We start from the raw sequence: 14,361 nt of genomic DNA, 5'->3' as shown, positions 1-14,361 counted from the left end.
GATACACAGCCAGAAGTGGGATTTCTGGATGACATGGTGGTATTGTTACTTACTTTTTCAGGAACCTCCATATTCTTTTCTATCAGAGATGTAACCATTTTACATTTTCACTGAGTACAAAGGGTTCCAGTTTCTCACTTGTAGTTTTCTCGTTTTTTCTTTTTTGGGGGGGTGGGCATAGCTATTTCAATGGATGTGAGGTATTTAATATATAATTTTTTTCACTTCTTTTTTGATTAGTGATGTTGAACATCTTTTCCTGTGCTTATTGGCCATTTCTCTTTTTTGAAAAATCTCTAAGTCTTTTGCCCACTTTAACATTGTGAGTTGTTTTATTTTGTTGTTGAAGAAGAGATCTTTTATTTAAAAACTTAAAAAAAATTTGAAGTATATTTCTAATATTATACATATTTCAAGTATGAAAATATAAAATACACACTCTGTTCTCATCAGTGCAGAATGGACCCTGAGGCTCTACTGACGATAAAATTGCTGTTACAAACAATTTAGAAATCAAAATTTACAGAATGAATTTCTTGTCCAACAAGACAATGTTTGTTTAGTAATAACCCTCAGAGATCCCTGGGGTGCATCCTGCCTATGCCCCAGACTGCCCGGTAAGTTCTCTTTATAGTTTTCAGACAGCTCCTCTCTCAGGCTGCCCTACTGCTATTAATATGCTTCCTTCAACTTTCCCACTCACATGTTTTAAGTTTTGACTTTACTCTAGGAAACAAGAAAGCTCTGGGTCTCATTGAAAAGTCAAGACTATAATGCATTTTCTACATGCAATCAACTTAATTTTGGAGCATTTTGATTATATTTAGGATACTTGAGGTTGTCTGATAAATGACCCTTTGATTAAGGAGTCTCGGCCAGGCAAGACTATATTGGGCAAAGAAATTAAATTCTAGGAAAGAAGGTGAGGTGGAAGAGTTGGGGTAAGATCTATTCAGCTATGAAAAAGGAAGAGAGAGAGGGAGTGTGTTGCGACCCCATGGACTGCAGCCTACCAGGCTCCTCCATCCATGGGATTTTCCAGGCAAGAGTACTGGAGTGGGTTGCCATTTCCTTCTCCAGGGGATCTTCCCAACCCAGGGATCAAACCCTGGTCTCCCGCACTGCAGGCAGATGCTTTACCATCTGAGCCGCCAGGGAAGCCACAAGCCATAGGGAGTGATAATACAGCTTACAATTAGCGAGAAACTTTTCAGGTGGCTAAGCGATATCAAAGGATTGCACTTGCATTAACTCATTTCATCCACATAGCTTATCAGGTTGTTGTTAACCTGATCTGAGGATGAGAGACTAAGGCACAGGAGAACATTATGCTGAGCAAAAGAAGCCAAGCACAGAAAAATACTGCATGATCTCACTAATATGTGCAATCTCGTGTTTACTCAGGGGTGAGGGGTGGAGGGAAATGGCGATGTTGATCAAAATGTGCAGAGATTCAGTTATGTGGGATGAGTAAGTTCTGGAGTGGTACTGTATACCATGACCACGGTTACCACTACTGTATTATAAACTTGAAATGTGCTAAAGAATAAGTTGATATTGAGTGTTCTCACCACACACACACACAAACTGTAACTATGTGAGGTGATGGCTATGTTAATTAGCTTAACTGTAATAGTCATTTTACAATGTATACGTGTATAAATCCATCACATTATATAGTGTACACTGCTATACAATAAATGTTTGTGACCCCTGCCCCCAATTTCATATGTTGACATCCTAATCTCTGAAGGTGATATTAGAAAGTAAGGCCAATAGGTCATTACGGTGGAGCCCTCATGAATGGGGCTAGTGCCCTTTATAAAAGAGGTCCCAGAGAGATCCCTCACTTCTGTTCCGTGAGGAAAGCAAGTTCTCACCAGACTCCAAATCTATCAGCATCTTGATCTTCGACGTCTCAGCCTTCAGAACTGTGACAAAGAAATTTCTTTGTTCATAAGCCATCCAGTCTGTAGTATTTCGTTACACCAGCCCAAATGAACTAAGACACACATCTAAATCATACACAATATTTATCTGCCAAGTATTTAACTCAATAAAGCAGGAGAAGAAAAAAAAATACTTTAAACACTTAAAAATAAATCTTATATGAGAATATGAAACCCTGAAACCAAAAGAGTAAAACAGTGACAGCAATAGCAAATCTAAGTAAATGGAGACATACACTGGGATATGAGAGACTAAATTTTATAAAGACAGTAATTTCCTTCAAGTTGGTATAAAATTTCAAGAAAAACCCACTCAAAACTTCAGATGTTTGTGTGTGCATATGTATGTATATAAGCTGATAAGCTGGTTGTAAAATTCATTTGGAAATGCAGTGATACAATAGCAGCTAACATAAACTTGAAAAAGAACAGTGTCAGAAAACTTTCTCTACCAGATATTAGTATGTATTATAATACTAGAGTAATTAAGACAATGAGATATAGGGGATGGAAGAACAAACAGCTGATAAGAGAGAACACACCCCAGATAAACTCATATACATATGGATAGCTGATGTCATTCAAGTGCCAAGAACTTACCTTTTCAATAAAGTGTGGGAATGATCTGTAGGTGTGAGAATAAAACCTGACCTCTACCTCACACTACACACAAAAACCTATTCCAGATATATTTCAGAGCTAAATTTAAAAGGCAAAACACCCAAGTATCTAAAAATTACAAATATGTTGGAGTAGAGGAAAACTTCTTAAACAGATCACAATGCACTACCCATAAAGGAGAATAAATTTCTCTAGTTCAAAATTAAGAACTTCATCAAGAGACACTATTAAGGCTGTGACAAACGAGCCAAGAGTGTGAGAGGATACCTGCCACAGATGCAACGTGAAGCAGCCACATCCAGAAACACATATACATACACAACTTATACATGTATACACACACAGAATATTTATAAATTGATAAGAAAAATACTCATAAAGCATTTCACAACAGTGCAAATTAAGTGGTTCACATAAATATGAAAAGCTCAACTCCACTAACAACAAGGGAAATGAAAACTAAAACCACAATAAAACACCATTACATATCCACCAAAATGGTCAATGTTAAAAAATAAAAAATACCAAGTAGTCAGAACAGATGAGCAGCTGCCAGGCGTCTGTGGAGACGTTGGTAAGTGTAGATTTTTAGAAGTTTAATTGGGCTCTTTTGTCTGCTTTTCATTCCTGTTCAGAGTTGGGCCATTTGTATTTTCTGGAAAATTTCCCTTGGGGGGCCTGGAAAAAAACCACCACTCATTAAATATTCCAAGTCCTATGTCTAAATGTACAAACACTGTATTAGGAAATAGCTACATCCACACTGACCATTATCTGAAGATTATCCAAACAGAATGTCTAAAATTCTGTATTTCCTGATTGGAAATGCTTTATTACCTCGGTGAAGGAGAAGTCTTCTGAAACATTTCACTATGGCCCACAGACATATCTGGAAACATTAAAAAATTACCTTGTTCTACCTTTTTTGTTTTTGAGGAATTACATCATTTAGCAAGAAATTTGAGGAAGGTGAGCTTGCTAAAGAAATGAAAAAATTATATGTATATGTACACACACATTCTCCTTATCCATTTAGCCAGGAATGGATACTTAGCTAGTCTGCACATCTTCCTATTGTGAATAATGCTGCAAAAAAAAAAAAAGGTAACTACATGAGATGATGAATATATTGACTGTGGTTATCATTTCCCAATGTGTATGTAAATAAAATTACCACGTTGTAAACTTTCACAATTCACGCTGCACAACCTAAAATAAACAAACTAAATATGAGGACAATTAAGTCTGGCTCTCACCTTTTTAAACTAACTTGAGACCCCAGGAAGAGTCACACTGAAATGTGGCGCCATCTGGTGGTTGCAGTGCACCTTACAACTTCCCCTAATTTAGCCGTTCTTGTCTCTTCCACCAAACTTCCAACAGGAGGCAGCAAGGCTAACACTTCCCTCATCATTAATTTCAAAATTATGCAGAGCTTTTCATTATAAGACTAAGCACTTTTTCATATTTATTGGACAGTCTCGCCTCTTAATGAAGTGCTTCTTTATTTCTTTTGCCCCCCCCCCTTTTTTTTTTTAATTTGGGTGCTTTTTCTTTTGATAGAAAGAAGTACTTTATATATTCTGTATACCTGTGCACTGAAGGGCAATATGAATTACAATATATTTTCCAACTCTAGCTTTTTGTTCTTTTAAATGGTTATTTTTTGATGAACATGTTTTTAAGACAGTGAAATATACCATTTCCTTTATTGTTAGTATTTTCTTATGAGAATCTTATTTAAGAAATCCCTACTATCGCTGAGTTATTTTGTTAGAAGTACCAGTGTCACTGCTTCTCTAAGTGTTGGGTTTAAGTTACAGATAGTGCCATCCAGGACAAGTTTTCTCAATGGAAAGGCTAATGAGACTCGACTTCTTTCGTAGTTATGGGACTACTGAATTTTCTTTACTACAGTGTTGCTAAGTTTTGTTTTTCTATGTTTATTTCATCCACGTTTTATTCAAACTCTGCGTTTCTAATAACTATAATAATGTTGTTTCTAACATTGGTTAGTTTCGCCATTTTTCTTTTTCCTTGATCATCCTCACCAAGAGTTTAGAAATTTTATCAGTCTTACTGCTTTGCTAGTCCTTTTTTTTTTTTTTTTGTCATGTTACATATTTCACTAATTGCTGCTATTATTTTTCCCATCTATTTGAATTTAATTTGCTATTATTCTGGATTCTTGAGATTTAGCTAATCCATTTTTAGCCTTTCTGCTTTTCTAATATGTGCACTTTAAATGCTACACTGTTCCCTTTAATCACATCCAAAAGGTTGTGACTTGATATTCCTGTTTTCATTTGGTTCAAAATAATTTCTACTTTCTACTGGGTTACTGGGAGGTATATTCTCTTTTAACTTCCAACTTTTGTAATTTTTGTTACCAATTTCCCATTAATTCTGCTGCAGACAGCCTTCTCTATGAGAATACAATTTTTTGAAATTTGTTAATATTTTATGACCTAACCTACAGTCAGCTTTGACAAATGCTCCATAATCACCTCAAAGCAATTATCCTTACGCTTTGTTTTGGTGGGGTGGCGGGGAAACTGTGTGTGCTCTCATTTACTGAGAGAGCTGTATTAAGATTTTATTATTATTTTTATATTAAAATTTAAATATGACTTCTGCTTCTGATCAGCATGGAGAAATCAGCACTTTATCTTCCTCCCTAAAACAAAAAACTAGACAAAATATATAAAACAAAGCCACAACCACTTAAGACCCTTGACACGAGGCACTAAAGCATGTAATCCTTCAGCACATAAGCCCTCCACGGCCCCAGCTCACTGCCTGTAGAAAATTTCCAGGAGAATATAGAAAATTCAAAAGAATCTAAAAGCTGTTAGAATCAATAAATGAATCGAGCAAGTCATTATAAAACAATTGTATTTCACCACATTAGCAACAAATAAAAAACGGAAGACCTAGAGACACCTCACATAAGACAGTATCCAAATGGCCAATAAGTATTTGAAAAGATGCTTATTAGCATTACTAGTAATTATGGAAATTAAAGTTAAAAACCACATAAAGATACCAGTACATACTTACCAGAACTCCTGAAAGTAGAAAAACGAAAAATACCAAGCGTGGCAAGCACGATAGCAAATGTCCCTTCTGTGAACACTTGGAAACGCAACAGGCTGACCAGCCAGTTGGAAAGGAAGCCTCTGGGCCTCTCTTACCTTTGTTTAACACATGCTTCTTGAAGGCAGTGAGATGCGGTTGTTCCCGTGGTGTACTTACGAACACTATATCCTTTAATTCAGACAAAAACAGTAGCATGCATTAGTTTTCTAGGATGGCCATTAACACAATACCAAAAGCTGAGTGGTTAAAACAACAGGCCAGAAGACCAACAGCAAGGTGTTGGCTGGGTGGCACTTCCTCTGAGGCTCCAAGGAGGGGTCTCTTCCTAGTTTCTCCTCCTTCCTGGTGACTGGAGGCATTCTTTCACCAGTGGCCACAACTCTCTGCAGGCTTCACATTGCCTTCTCCTCTGTTACCTTCCTTTGCCTAAGGACACTCAGTATGACAGTTTTGACTGGTGAGAGGTAAACAGAAATTATGCAAGTGGAGTTCTTGAAAAGCTGTTCTGCTAATAAAAGGGACACATGTTTGCACCTTTCCAGCAAATCCTTTCTTCTTGAAACACTTGGTGGCATCCTCAGGTGTAAATGTCAGAATCCCTGAGACCTCAATAGCATGTGGAATCTCTGCACCAGCCTGAGAGAGTCTGCCGGCAGACTCTTCTGTTACAAAAGAAAACCAAGCTCCAATAGGGTTTAAGCCACTGATAAAGTTGGTTTGTAGTCGAATACACTTTTTACGAAAATACTGGCTGCATCGTCCCAGCTAGTTGCATCATGCAGGATTTCTGGTTGCAGTGCATGAGCTCTCTAGTTGTGGCTCTTGGGCTCCGGGCCGCCGGAGCTGAGCAGCTGCGGTGTGCGGGGTGAGCTGTTCCCCGGCATGTGGGGTCTCAGGTCCCTGACCAGGGTCACACCTGGGTCCCCTGAACGGCAGGGTGGGTTCCCAACCACTGGGCTACCTGGCAAGCTCCCAAACACACTTTTACAAAACTCAACAGCCAGATGTTTGACAGATACTGTAATGTCAACTGTAACTGGACAATTCCAATTTCTCTGGAGACTAAAAACAAAAAATGCCTTCATACCAATGCAGGTCCCAGACTGGTCCTCTTGAGTGACTGGAGTAATTACCTGACCGGCTCCCACACATTAGCAATAACATGCAGAGACAACTGATTAGATTCTTTATTGATTCCACCAATGTATTAGTAGACATGATAATAAATGGTACTTTTACATTCTCTTAACCAAAAATATAACAAATATTTACACTCAATAAAAATACAAAAAGCATACAGAGGCACTGTCTTTCTAAAAGACATAAGTTTAAGAGGTATCAAAAAATAGGAGACAAACATTGCTTGTTACAGGATACTTTACAATCACTGAATTGTGCAGTATAATTGCTATTTGATTATTATGACTGTGCAGTTTTGTCTTTTGCTGATAAGCTCATGTTTCAATTTTAAAAGGTCAAGTACAACTGCATTCTGTGTATCAAAAGTAAAGAAGCCTTAAAAAGCACAACAAAAATTAAAGATGGACTGGAGTTCAAGTTTAAATCTGAAAATGTACTTTAACACTTTTGAAGATTTATCCCTTTGCTCTAGCCTTTACGGTAATACTAAAGGGATACATCTATTTTAATATCACATGTTTTAGAAACATATATCAGAATAACAATGAGTTTTAAATACACAAGGAAACTCTCCCCTTCTTCTTGAAGGGGAGAGAACACTTTATAAAACTTAGGTTTGGATATCTCCATGATTACTGTCACATTTCAAGCCTAGGAGATTTTCAAGGTGGTTATGCAGACTTATCACCCTCATAAAAATCATTTGAAGGCTTTTTCTCCCCAAATATCATACTGAAAGTAATCATTTGGAGAAAGTAATACTCTATTAAGTTACAATAAACTTTTATGGAAGTACATATTGGGGTTATTAATTCTCTATGTCTTTCATCATGAAGAGATTTTTTTTGTTGTTGAAATTCATTATTTGGCAAGTTTGCAGTGAGGATTTACTGCTTCAATATTCCTGGCAGATTCAGAGTTGTGGTACGATGAGGGCACAAGTCTCTTTAGTATGCTTATAAATTCATAACATAAAAACAAAAACAAGGGGACTGAGAAATGGAGCAAGTATAGGTTAAGGCTTCTCTTGTTCTAGTCATGTGACAAACTAAGAGAAGGCAGGAATGTACCTGATATCAAAACATAAAGCTCAAAATGCCACGACCTTTTTAAGGGATACACACATATCAAACTACAAAGCATTTGGCTAGTTCCTGATCAATGTGATCAGCTGATCCAAACACTCACAGTTCAAGCTACAGGAAAACAAGGGCAGCTACAAGGTGCAAGTCCAAAACCACAAGCCTCTGACTCTGTGCAAGATGATTATCGACAACATTAAGGACAACGATTTGAAAGACCTGTTAAAAAAACATACTGTGCAAACAGCCCATTTTTCTGGGAAGTGGATACAAAATGGTGAGAATAAATACCCAAATTTGATAAAAAGATGGTTATAGCAAAAATATCTTTCACTTTCTTTGTTTTGCTCTGGACATGAAAATAATATTGTGTAAATCAGTGAAAGAAAAATTTATGATCAAAGGACCACTGTTTATAGATCAAAACTTTGCAGTGTGACTTTCAAACTATTATTAGATTTTTGATCCAGGTTACTTTCCATTTCAATGGGCCAAGACAGCTACGGAGCCAACTGGCCTCATTCTAACATACCTGGGGGTTAAATTTCTAAGGCTTAAGTTTCCGATTTACAATTTTTTGCCCGTGGGAATTTTTCAGACATGTGATCTTTCCTAAGATGAAGAAACTGTCATTTTGATAGAAAAGATGGACTACTGCCATCTACCAGTTGAAACTGATTTATGATTTTAAAATAAAGGAAATAGGAGGATGATAGAAGGGAGAGAGAGCTAGGAAAAAAAATGAGAACAAACTTTTCAAAAGGAAGTCATAAGCCAACTAAACCCTATAAATTCACATATGGACAACCACTCAGAAGTAAACCTATTTTTGGTTGCAAGTTGATCCGGGTAGTGCACATTAATGGCTTTGGCTTTTGTTTTTTTGGTAGTCACAGAAGTTTATTAAACTTTCATTTGCCTTTATACTAAAAAACAAATGAAAATATTTAAACTAAAGATATAGAAAACATTATACTTTTTTATAATGTTGGAAACTCCGTCTCATCCAGTAAACAATTACTGAAATTTTAATATTTAAGAGTGCCATGCCCAACAGGAGATATATATATATTATATATATGTAATATATCCCCTTCCTCTCAAGGCCTGAAGTGAGAACCAAGAAATAATCATTTCCATAATTCTAGCTCCTCTTTCCCCCACAAAATTTTCAACCAATCATTGATTCTGGCATGCCAAACTTTACCTACAGTCAACTGGGAGCTGCAGTGTTTATTAAGATTGAAAAAAGCCTTGTGCTTTGAGATGGGGGTGGGGGTGGTGAATGCTGCAGAACACTTAGCACAAAGCTAAATTATCTTCATGATTACACTGCCAACGATAACACATCCATTAAGAAAGAACTCCATATCTGAGTTGTGAAAAATTTTAGTTACAGGTTCCTACAGAGTGGAACTCTCTAGAACTCAGTCTCCATTTATTGGATTTATACTTACAGTTAGATAGGGCATGACGTTCGCTTCAGAAAGAATTTTTTTTTTTTTTTTTTTAGAAAGAATTTTTATACGTGTTACGTAAGATAAAAATTTCATTCTTTGGAAATTAGGATTGCTATACACCCCATCATACCCCCTCCTTTTCCCAAAAGGCTGCTGACTCTGTGGTAGCTTCATTTGGCTTTCCAAATCCTGACCAGCAGATGGCAGTATTTTTCCTTCTTAACATCTCAACAGCAAAAGGATTCCTGTTCCATTCAAACAGACCCACATTGCATTGGTGCTACAGATGGTTACATCTCTGTATAGTCAAAGGTATTATCATCCTGTAAAGATGGCTTCTGTTTGGTCAGATCAGAGACAGTTTTATGGCCTCAAACATGAACATCAGTTAACTAGAGCTCCCAAATACAAACAAAACCACAAACTTCAAATAATAAGTTACTTTTCAAATACATAAAACTATCCTTGGCATTGGCAGACATTCTGAATTTGTCTGTTAACCCAAGCTATGGCTTGAAAATACTACCACTCTACTATCTTAAAAATATTGTGTTAAAGGAAAATCTATAGCAATATATATATGGGGAGGACTCAAGTTTGAATTTGTTCTAGTAACTGTGGTCCCAAGGCAGATGTGGTGTGCAAAGCGGAGACTGGTATCCAGGCACAACATCCATAGCTGAGGAAACTATGCATCTGCAGGGATTAAATGAAAGGAAGCATGACTCAGGCTATCTCACTGCTCAGAGTACAGGGAACAGAACCTCTGGGTTAGCAGCGGGAGCAGCGTGCTATGTGCTGGCAACGGCCTGCAGAATCGTGAGATAGTTCTGCCACTCCTTCTTCCAGGACTTTCAGTAGGCTTCAACCAGGTCAATACAAAGGCTACACTGCTGAAACCTGTTCATTTTCTGAAAACAACAGAAACACAGTTAAGTGGTAGATCCGCATATTAATAAAGATCAACTAATAATCTAGTTATCTTTTAGAAAATTAGTCAATTTCAACAAAGAATTTTCTCAAATATCCCATCAGAGGCCAGATTTTACCATAATGACATTTTTGAGTTCTGACCACACTGAAGACTGACAATCAATTGGAATTCCAAAAGTGCTTTGTAACCACTTTATTACTACACTGTTTAAAAGGATAAAATTCATTTATTGCCAACTTTGTCAAGTCAGTCAAGTTTTGCTAATAAGAGGAACTCTATCAAACATCATGACTTCAGATTCAATTTGACATTGTGATACTTGGAGTTTCAAGTGCCCAAGCATTAATACATAACACAACTCCACCAATGTCAAGTGTCTTCTCTTAAACTTATCCCTTTTGGCTGAGCTGCTATCTGAAATATGAGTACTCCATTTGAGCGGGAAGAAGGGTACCGGGCACAGAGAAACAAGAAGCTTGTCCTCTCCGTTTACAAAAACACACCATCATATTTAGGCTTTTTTTTTTTTTAACAGAGATTTCTAAAGCAGTGAAGAAAACATTTCTGATTACATGAAATACCAGAGTAAAGATCATTCAAAGTGTTAAGCAATTTATTTAAGAGTCATTAAGGTAGTTTGTCAACATACCATCTGCTTCGCTATCTGCATCAGTCACATCTAGTTTATGCCTCTGAGGCTGAATTACACTCTTCGATGGAACACAGGCCACAGGGCTGCTACTGAGAGAAGCTGGTGGCAGTCTAGAGAGGCTGTTATGCATCAGCTTTGACCTCTGCACCGCCACACTATATTCTGGAGGTTTTAGGTGGAGGTGGGCTCCTTCCTTTAGGTCTGCTAAAGAAATCCCCATGTATCCTGGAGGAGTGGGAGGTGGCTCCCTATACCTATCCTCCTTCTTGGGTGAGGTGACACAGTACACTGGCATGAAAAATAAGCAATGGAAACGTTAATGAAAAACAGAAGAAATGGAAAAAAAAAAAACACAACACTTATTACAATGATAAAATAGAACTTAAAAACCTGACAAAATGAATATATTTGAACACAATGGCAATAGATTAAAAACTTTTTAATAAGCTTAATAAACTTGATATTTAAATTTGTGTTTAAAATACATAAATTACACTGGGTTTTACAAACATTAAACAGAGTGAGACAGTTGAAGGAGATGACACTGATGACAAACTTCTTCCTTTCACAGGTCAGCCTGCAAATCACAGAAGTGTGTGACAAATTCCTCAAGGAACACCAGCCCCAAAAGTGAGTCAGAAACATTTAAGAATTCATCCTGAATATCTAAAGTGTATTAAATGGCGAGATTTTCATAGAAATGACATTTAAGCCCTGTACTTAAGTGCTATTTTTCTCTTTCTCTGACATGAACCACTGTTTCCTGGCACTCTAGGGTAGGTAAGTTGTCATTGCTGGCACATAAATAACTTGAGAGAGGAACTAATTCCTTCTAGGACCTTATTCCTAACCTCTGCTTTGTGCTTAAGTGAATAAGAAAAATTTTAGGAAATCTACCTTAAGTTAACTTTCTCTGATTTTCTCAGTGGACATTAAAAATAATAGTGACTTAAAATCTTTTTCCCTACATTTGTACACCCTGGGTCTAAAGCAAAGCTTCAAAAAGCACCAGAAATAGGTTAGATAAAGAGGAAGGTTCCATGAAATTAAGACCAATCCACAAGATTCATAGGACCAGTAACTCTGAATGTCTTGATGATATCAGTAACTTTTAAAATACAAACACTATCTATATACACGGGGAAGGAAATGGCTACCCATTCCAGTATTCTTGCCTGGAGAATTCCAAGGATAGAGGAGACTGGTGAAGAGTCGAAAATAACTGAGTGACTAACACAAATCTATATGCAATAAGAAGAGACTAAATTAAAAAGGACCAGTAAAATCCTCCCTTTAGATAATCAAGTTTGTCCATGCTGAAATTTCTACAACTCTACCAGTAAAATCTGCAGATAATATCAAGGTCAGAAAGGATTTCCATTCCCATCTGAGGAGAATGGAGTGAGGAGAAGGTAGAGAGGTTGTTAAGAGAAGACAAGCATGAAGAACATTAAGAGATTTGCCCAGAGTCAACTAGAAATGAACAAAAAAACCCCAAAAAACATTTTTAATCTATTTTCCCAAATGGATAAGAGGAAGATTTTACATCCAAGCACATAGACGCTTGCATATCAGTATAGTGGTTACTTAAAAGGCTTTAATAAAAAAAAAACAACCGTAAGAGTTGATTGTAATATTGATTCAAAGTAGTCACTCCACACAAAAGAAAACCAGGTGCTATTATGTCCCAGTATTCACATAACTCAAGAAAGGGAAAAATGTATTTGACAGGCAAATACTAAAAGAATACACCAAGAAAGCTGTGTGCAGTTAGAACAGAATCCACAAAGAGAAGTTGGCACATGCATAACATGCACCAGGCAGGTATAATGAAAAATGTTTTGGACTTCTTTCTTTTTTTTTGGCCACACCATGCAGCATGTGCGATCTAAACTCCCTAACCAGGGATCGAAGCTGTGGTCCTTGCAGTGGAAGCTCAGAGTCTTAACCAGTGGACCGCCAGAGAAGTCCCTATTTCAGACTTCTTTATCACACATTTTCCCCCACCTGTTAACACCTAAAAGTTTTATCATATTCAAAGCTTCTAACCATGTATGCAAAGCAAGAGGGTTCAAACAATTTATGAGGTGGCAAAGAGAATCTCTTTATTACTACGGCATAGTAATATAATAATATTTCTTAATGAAACCAAAAAGATCTCAAAAGCAAAACCAGACATATAAACCTGTCTCCCTAATTAAATTACTTCATGTCAGCCCTTTCATTTTAAATGACTTGACTATCTGCCCCAAAGCCCTTGGGAAATCATGAACTTTTTGAAAATAATTTGCATATGGAGGGAGGAAACAGAGATTAGAATAAGAGAAAGGAATTTTGCAAGAATAAAGTTCTGGGCCAAGGTCACGGTTTACCACTTAAATTCTAAACGCCACAGATATGACAAAGAACACATAACTTACCAATCAAGCCTTTTTCTGTACTTGAAGTAACAGTTTTATAAACTGGGTCGATGCCCTCCTTGTGGTCCAAGCCTTCAGATGATTCAGCTGGCGTGTTCTCCAGCACTCTCCGTTTAACTGTCCCATAGTTTGGTTCGTATGTATCAGACAGAGAACTAGAGGAAGCCCAACTCTGTCTCATCTGACTAGTCTCCAGGCTTCCTTTACACTGACCACAAGTTCGAGAGCAGCCTTTAGGACAGCTGTAGTGCTCACTGTCAGTGGCTTCAACTTCAGCTATGGGACCATCCAAATGGGTGGGTCGGTAAGAGTTCAAAAACTCCCAGCCTTTGGGGTTTGGAAGACTTTGGAAGTTGTCATGGGAACTGCTTGAGCAGGAAGTCCAACTTCCACGACCACTATCAGCTGTTTCTATAATGATGTGCTCATGAGAAATCTCTTCATTGCTCACAGATGATGAGACAGCTAAACTCTTGTTGATTAGAGATGGCTTTGAGAGTGTCCACCTAAAATCAGAGATACACAATTAAAGGTAATTTACTGGTTTAATGGAAAAACTGCCTTCTGTCCACTGCCTACAAGAGACTACCGAACATAGATCACAAGTGCTTAATGCCCACATAACCTTGTGAAAAAAAAGTCACTGTAGCCAATCATCACTAAACTTCTACTGGCATTAATGTTTATACTCAGTCAGAAACTCAAATACTTAGCAAGGTTTCCTCGGAATTCTTCTTGAATAAAATTAAGTTTACATTTTCATTCTTGGTCACACAATGCTAGATTCTCTCCATGCACACAGAATTAAGAATTTCAATTACAGGAACCGTGTTTTATTTTTCAGCATGTCTCTGAGGTACCAAGTGAACAGCAACTCCCCCAGTTACCTACTGCTGAATGGGTTCTATCATTTCCAGCAAGGGTTCTCAAACTTACTTCATGGGCCAAATCCAGTCAAGACTGTTGTATTATGTTCTGGGGAAAAGCATGGTTTTTACATTTTT

The 14,361-nt window shown here is 37.3% G+C and overlaps 1 protein-coding gene across 2 annotated transcripts in view; it reads right to left on the bottom strand.

Moving 5' to 3' along the window:
- Positions 1–6,842: 6,842 nt before the first annotated feature.
- RAPGEF6 (Rap guanine nucleotide exchange factor 6) overlaps positions 6,843–14,361 on the bottom strand; it is a 235,071-nt gene continuing 227,552 nt past the window's right edge. For both annotated transcript variants that reach the window (XM_061150831.1, XM_061150832.1), the window contains 3 exons: positions 13,358–13,863; positions 10,935–11,225; positions 6,843–10,262 (listed from right to left, as the gene is read on the bottom strand). In XM_061150831.1, coding sequence (XP_061006814.1) covers positions 10,237–10,262; positions 10,935–11,225; positions 13,358–13,863 — 823 coding nt within the window. In that variant the 3' untranslated portion in view covers positions 6,843–10,236. The remainder of the gene's footprint in view (positions 10,263–10,934; positions 11,226–13,357; positions 13,864–14,361) is intronic.

The sequence above is a fragment of the Dama dama genome, chromosome 9 (assembly GCF_033118175.1).
Source record: "Dama dama isolate Ldn47 chromosome 9, ASM3311817v1, whole genome shotgun sequence".
In the NCBI taxonomy this organism is placed as follows: domain Eukaryota; kingdom Metazoa; phylum Chordata; class Mammalia; order Artiodactyla; family Cervidae; genus Dama; species Dama dama.
This window is presented reverse-complemented; position numbering and strand designations above follow the sequence as displayed.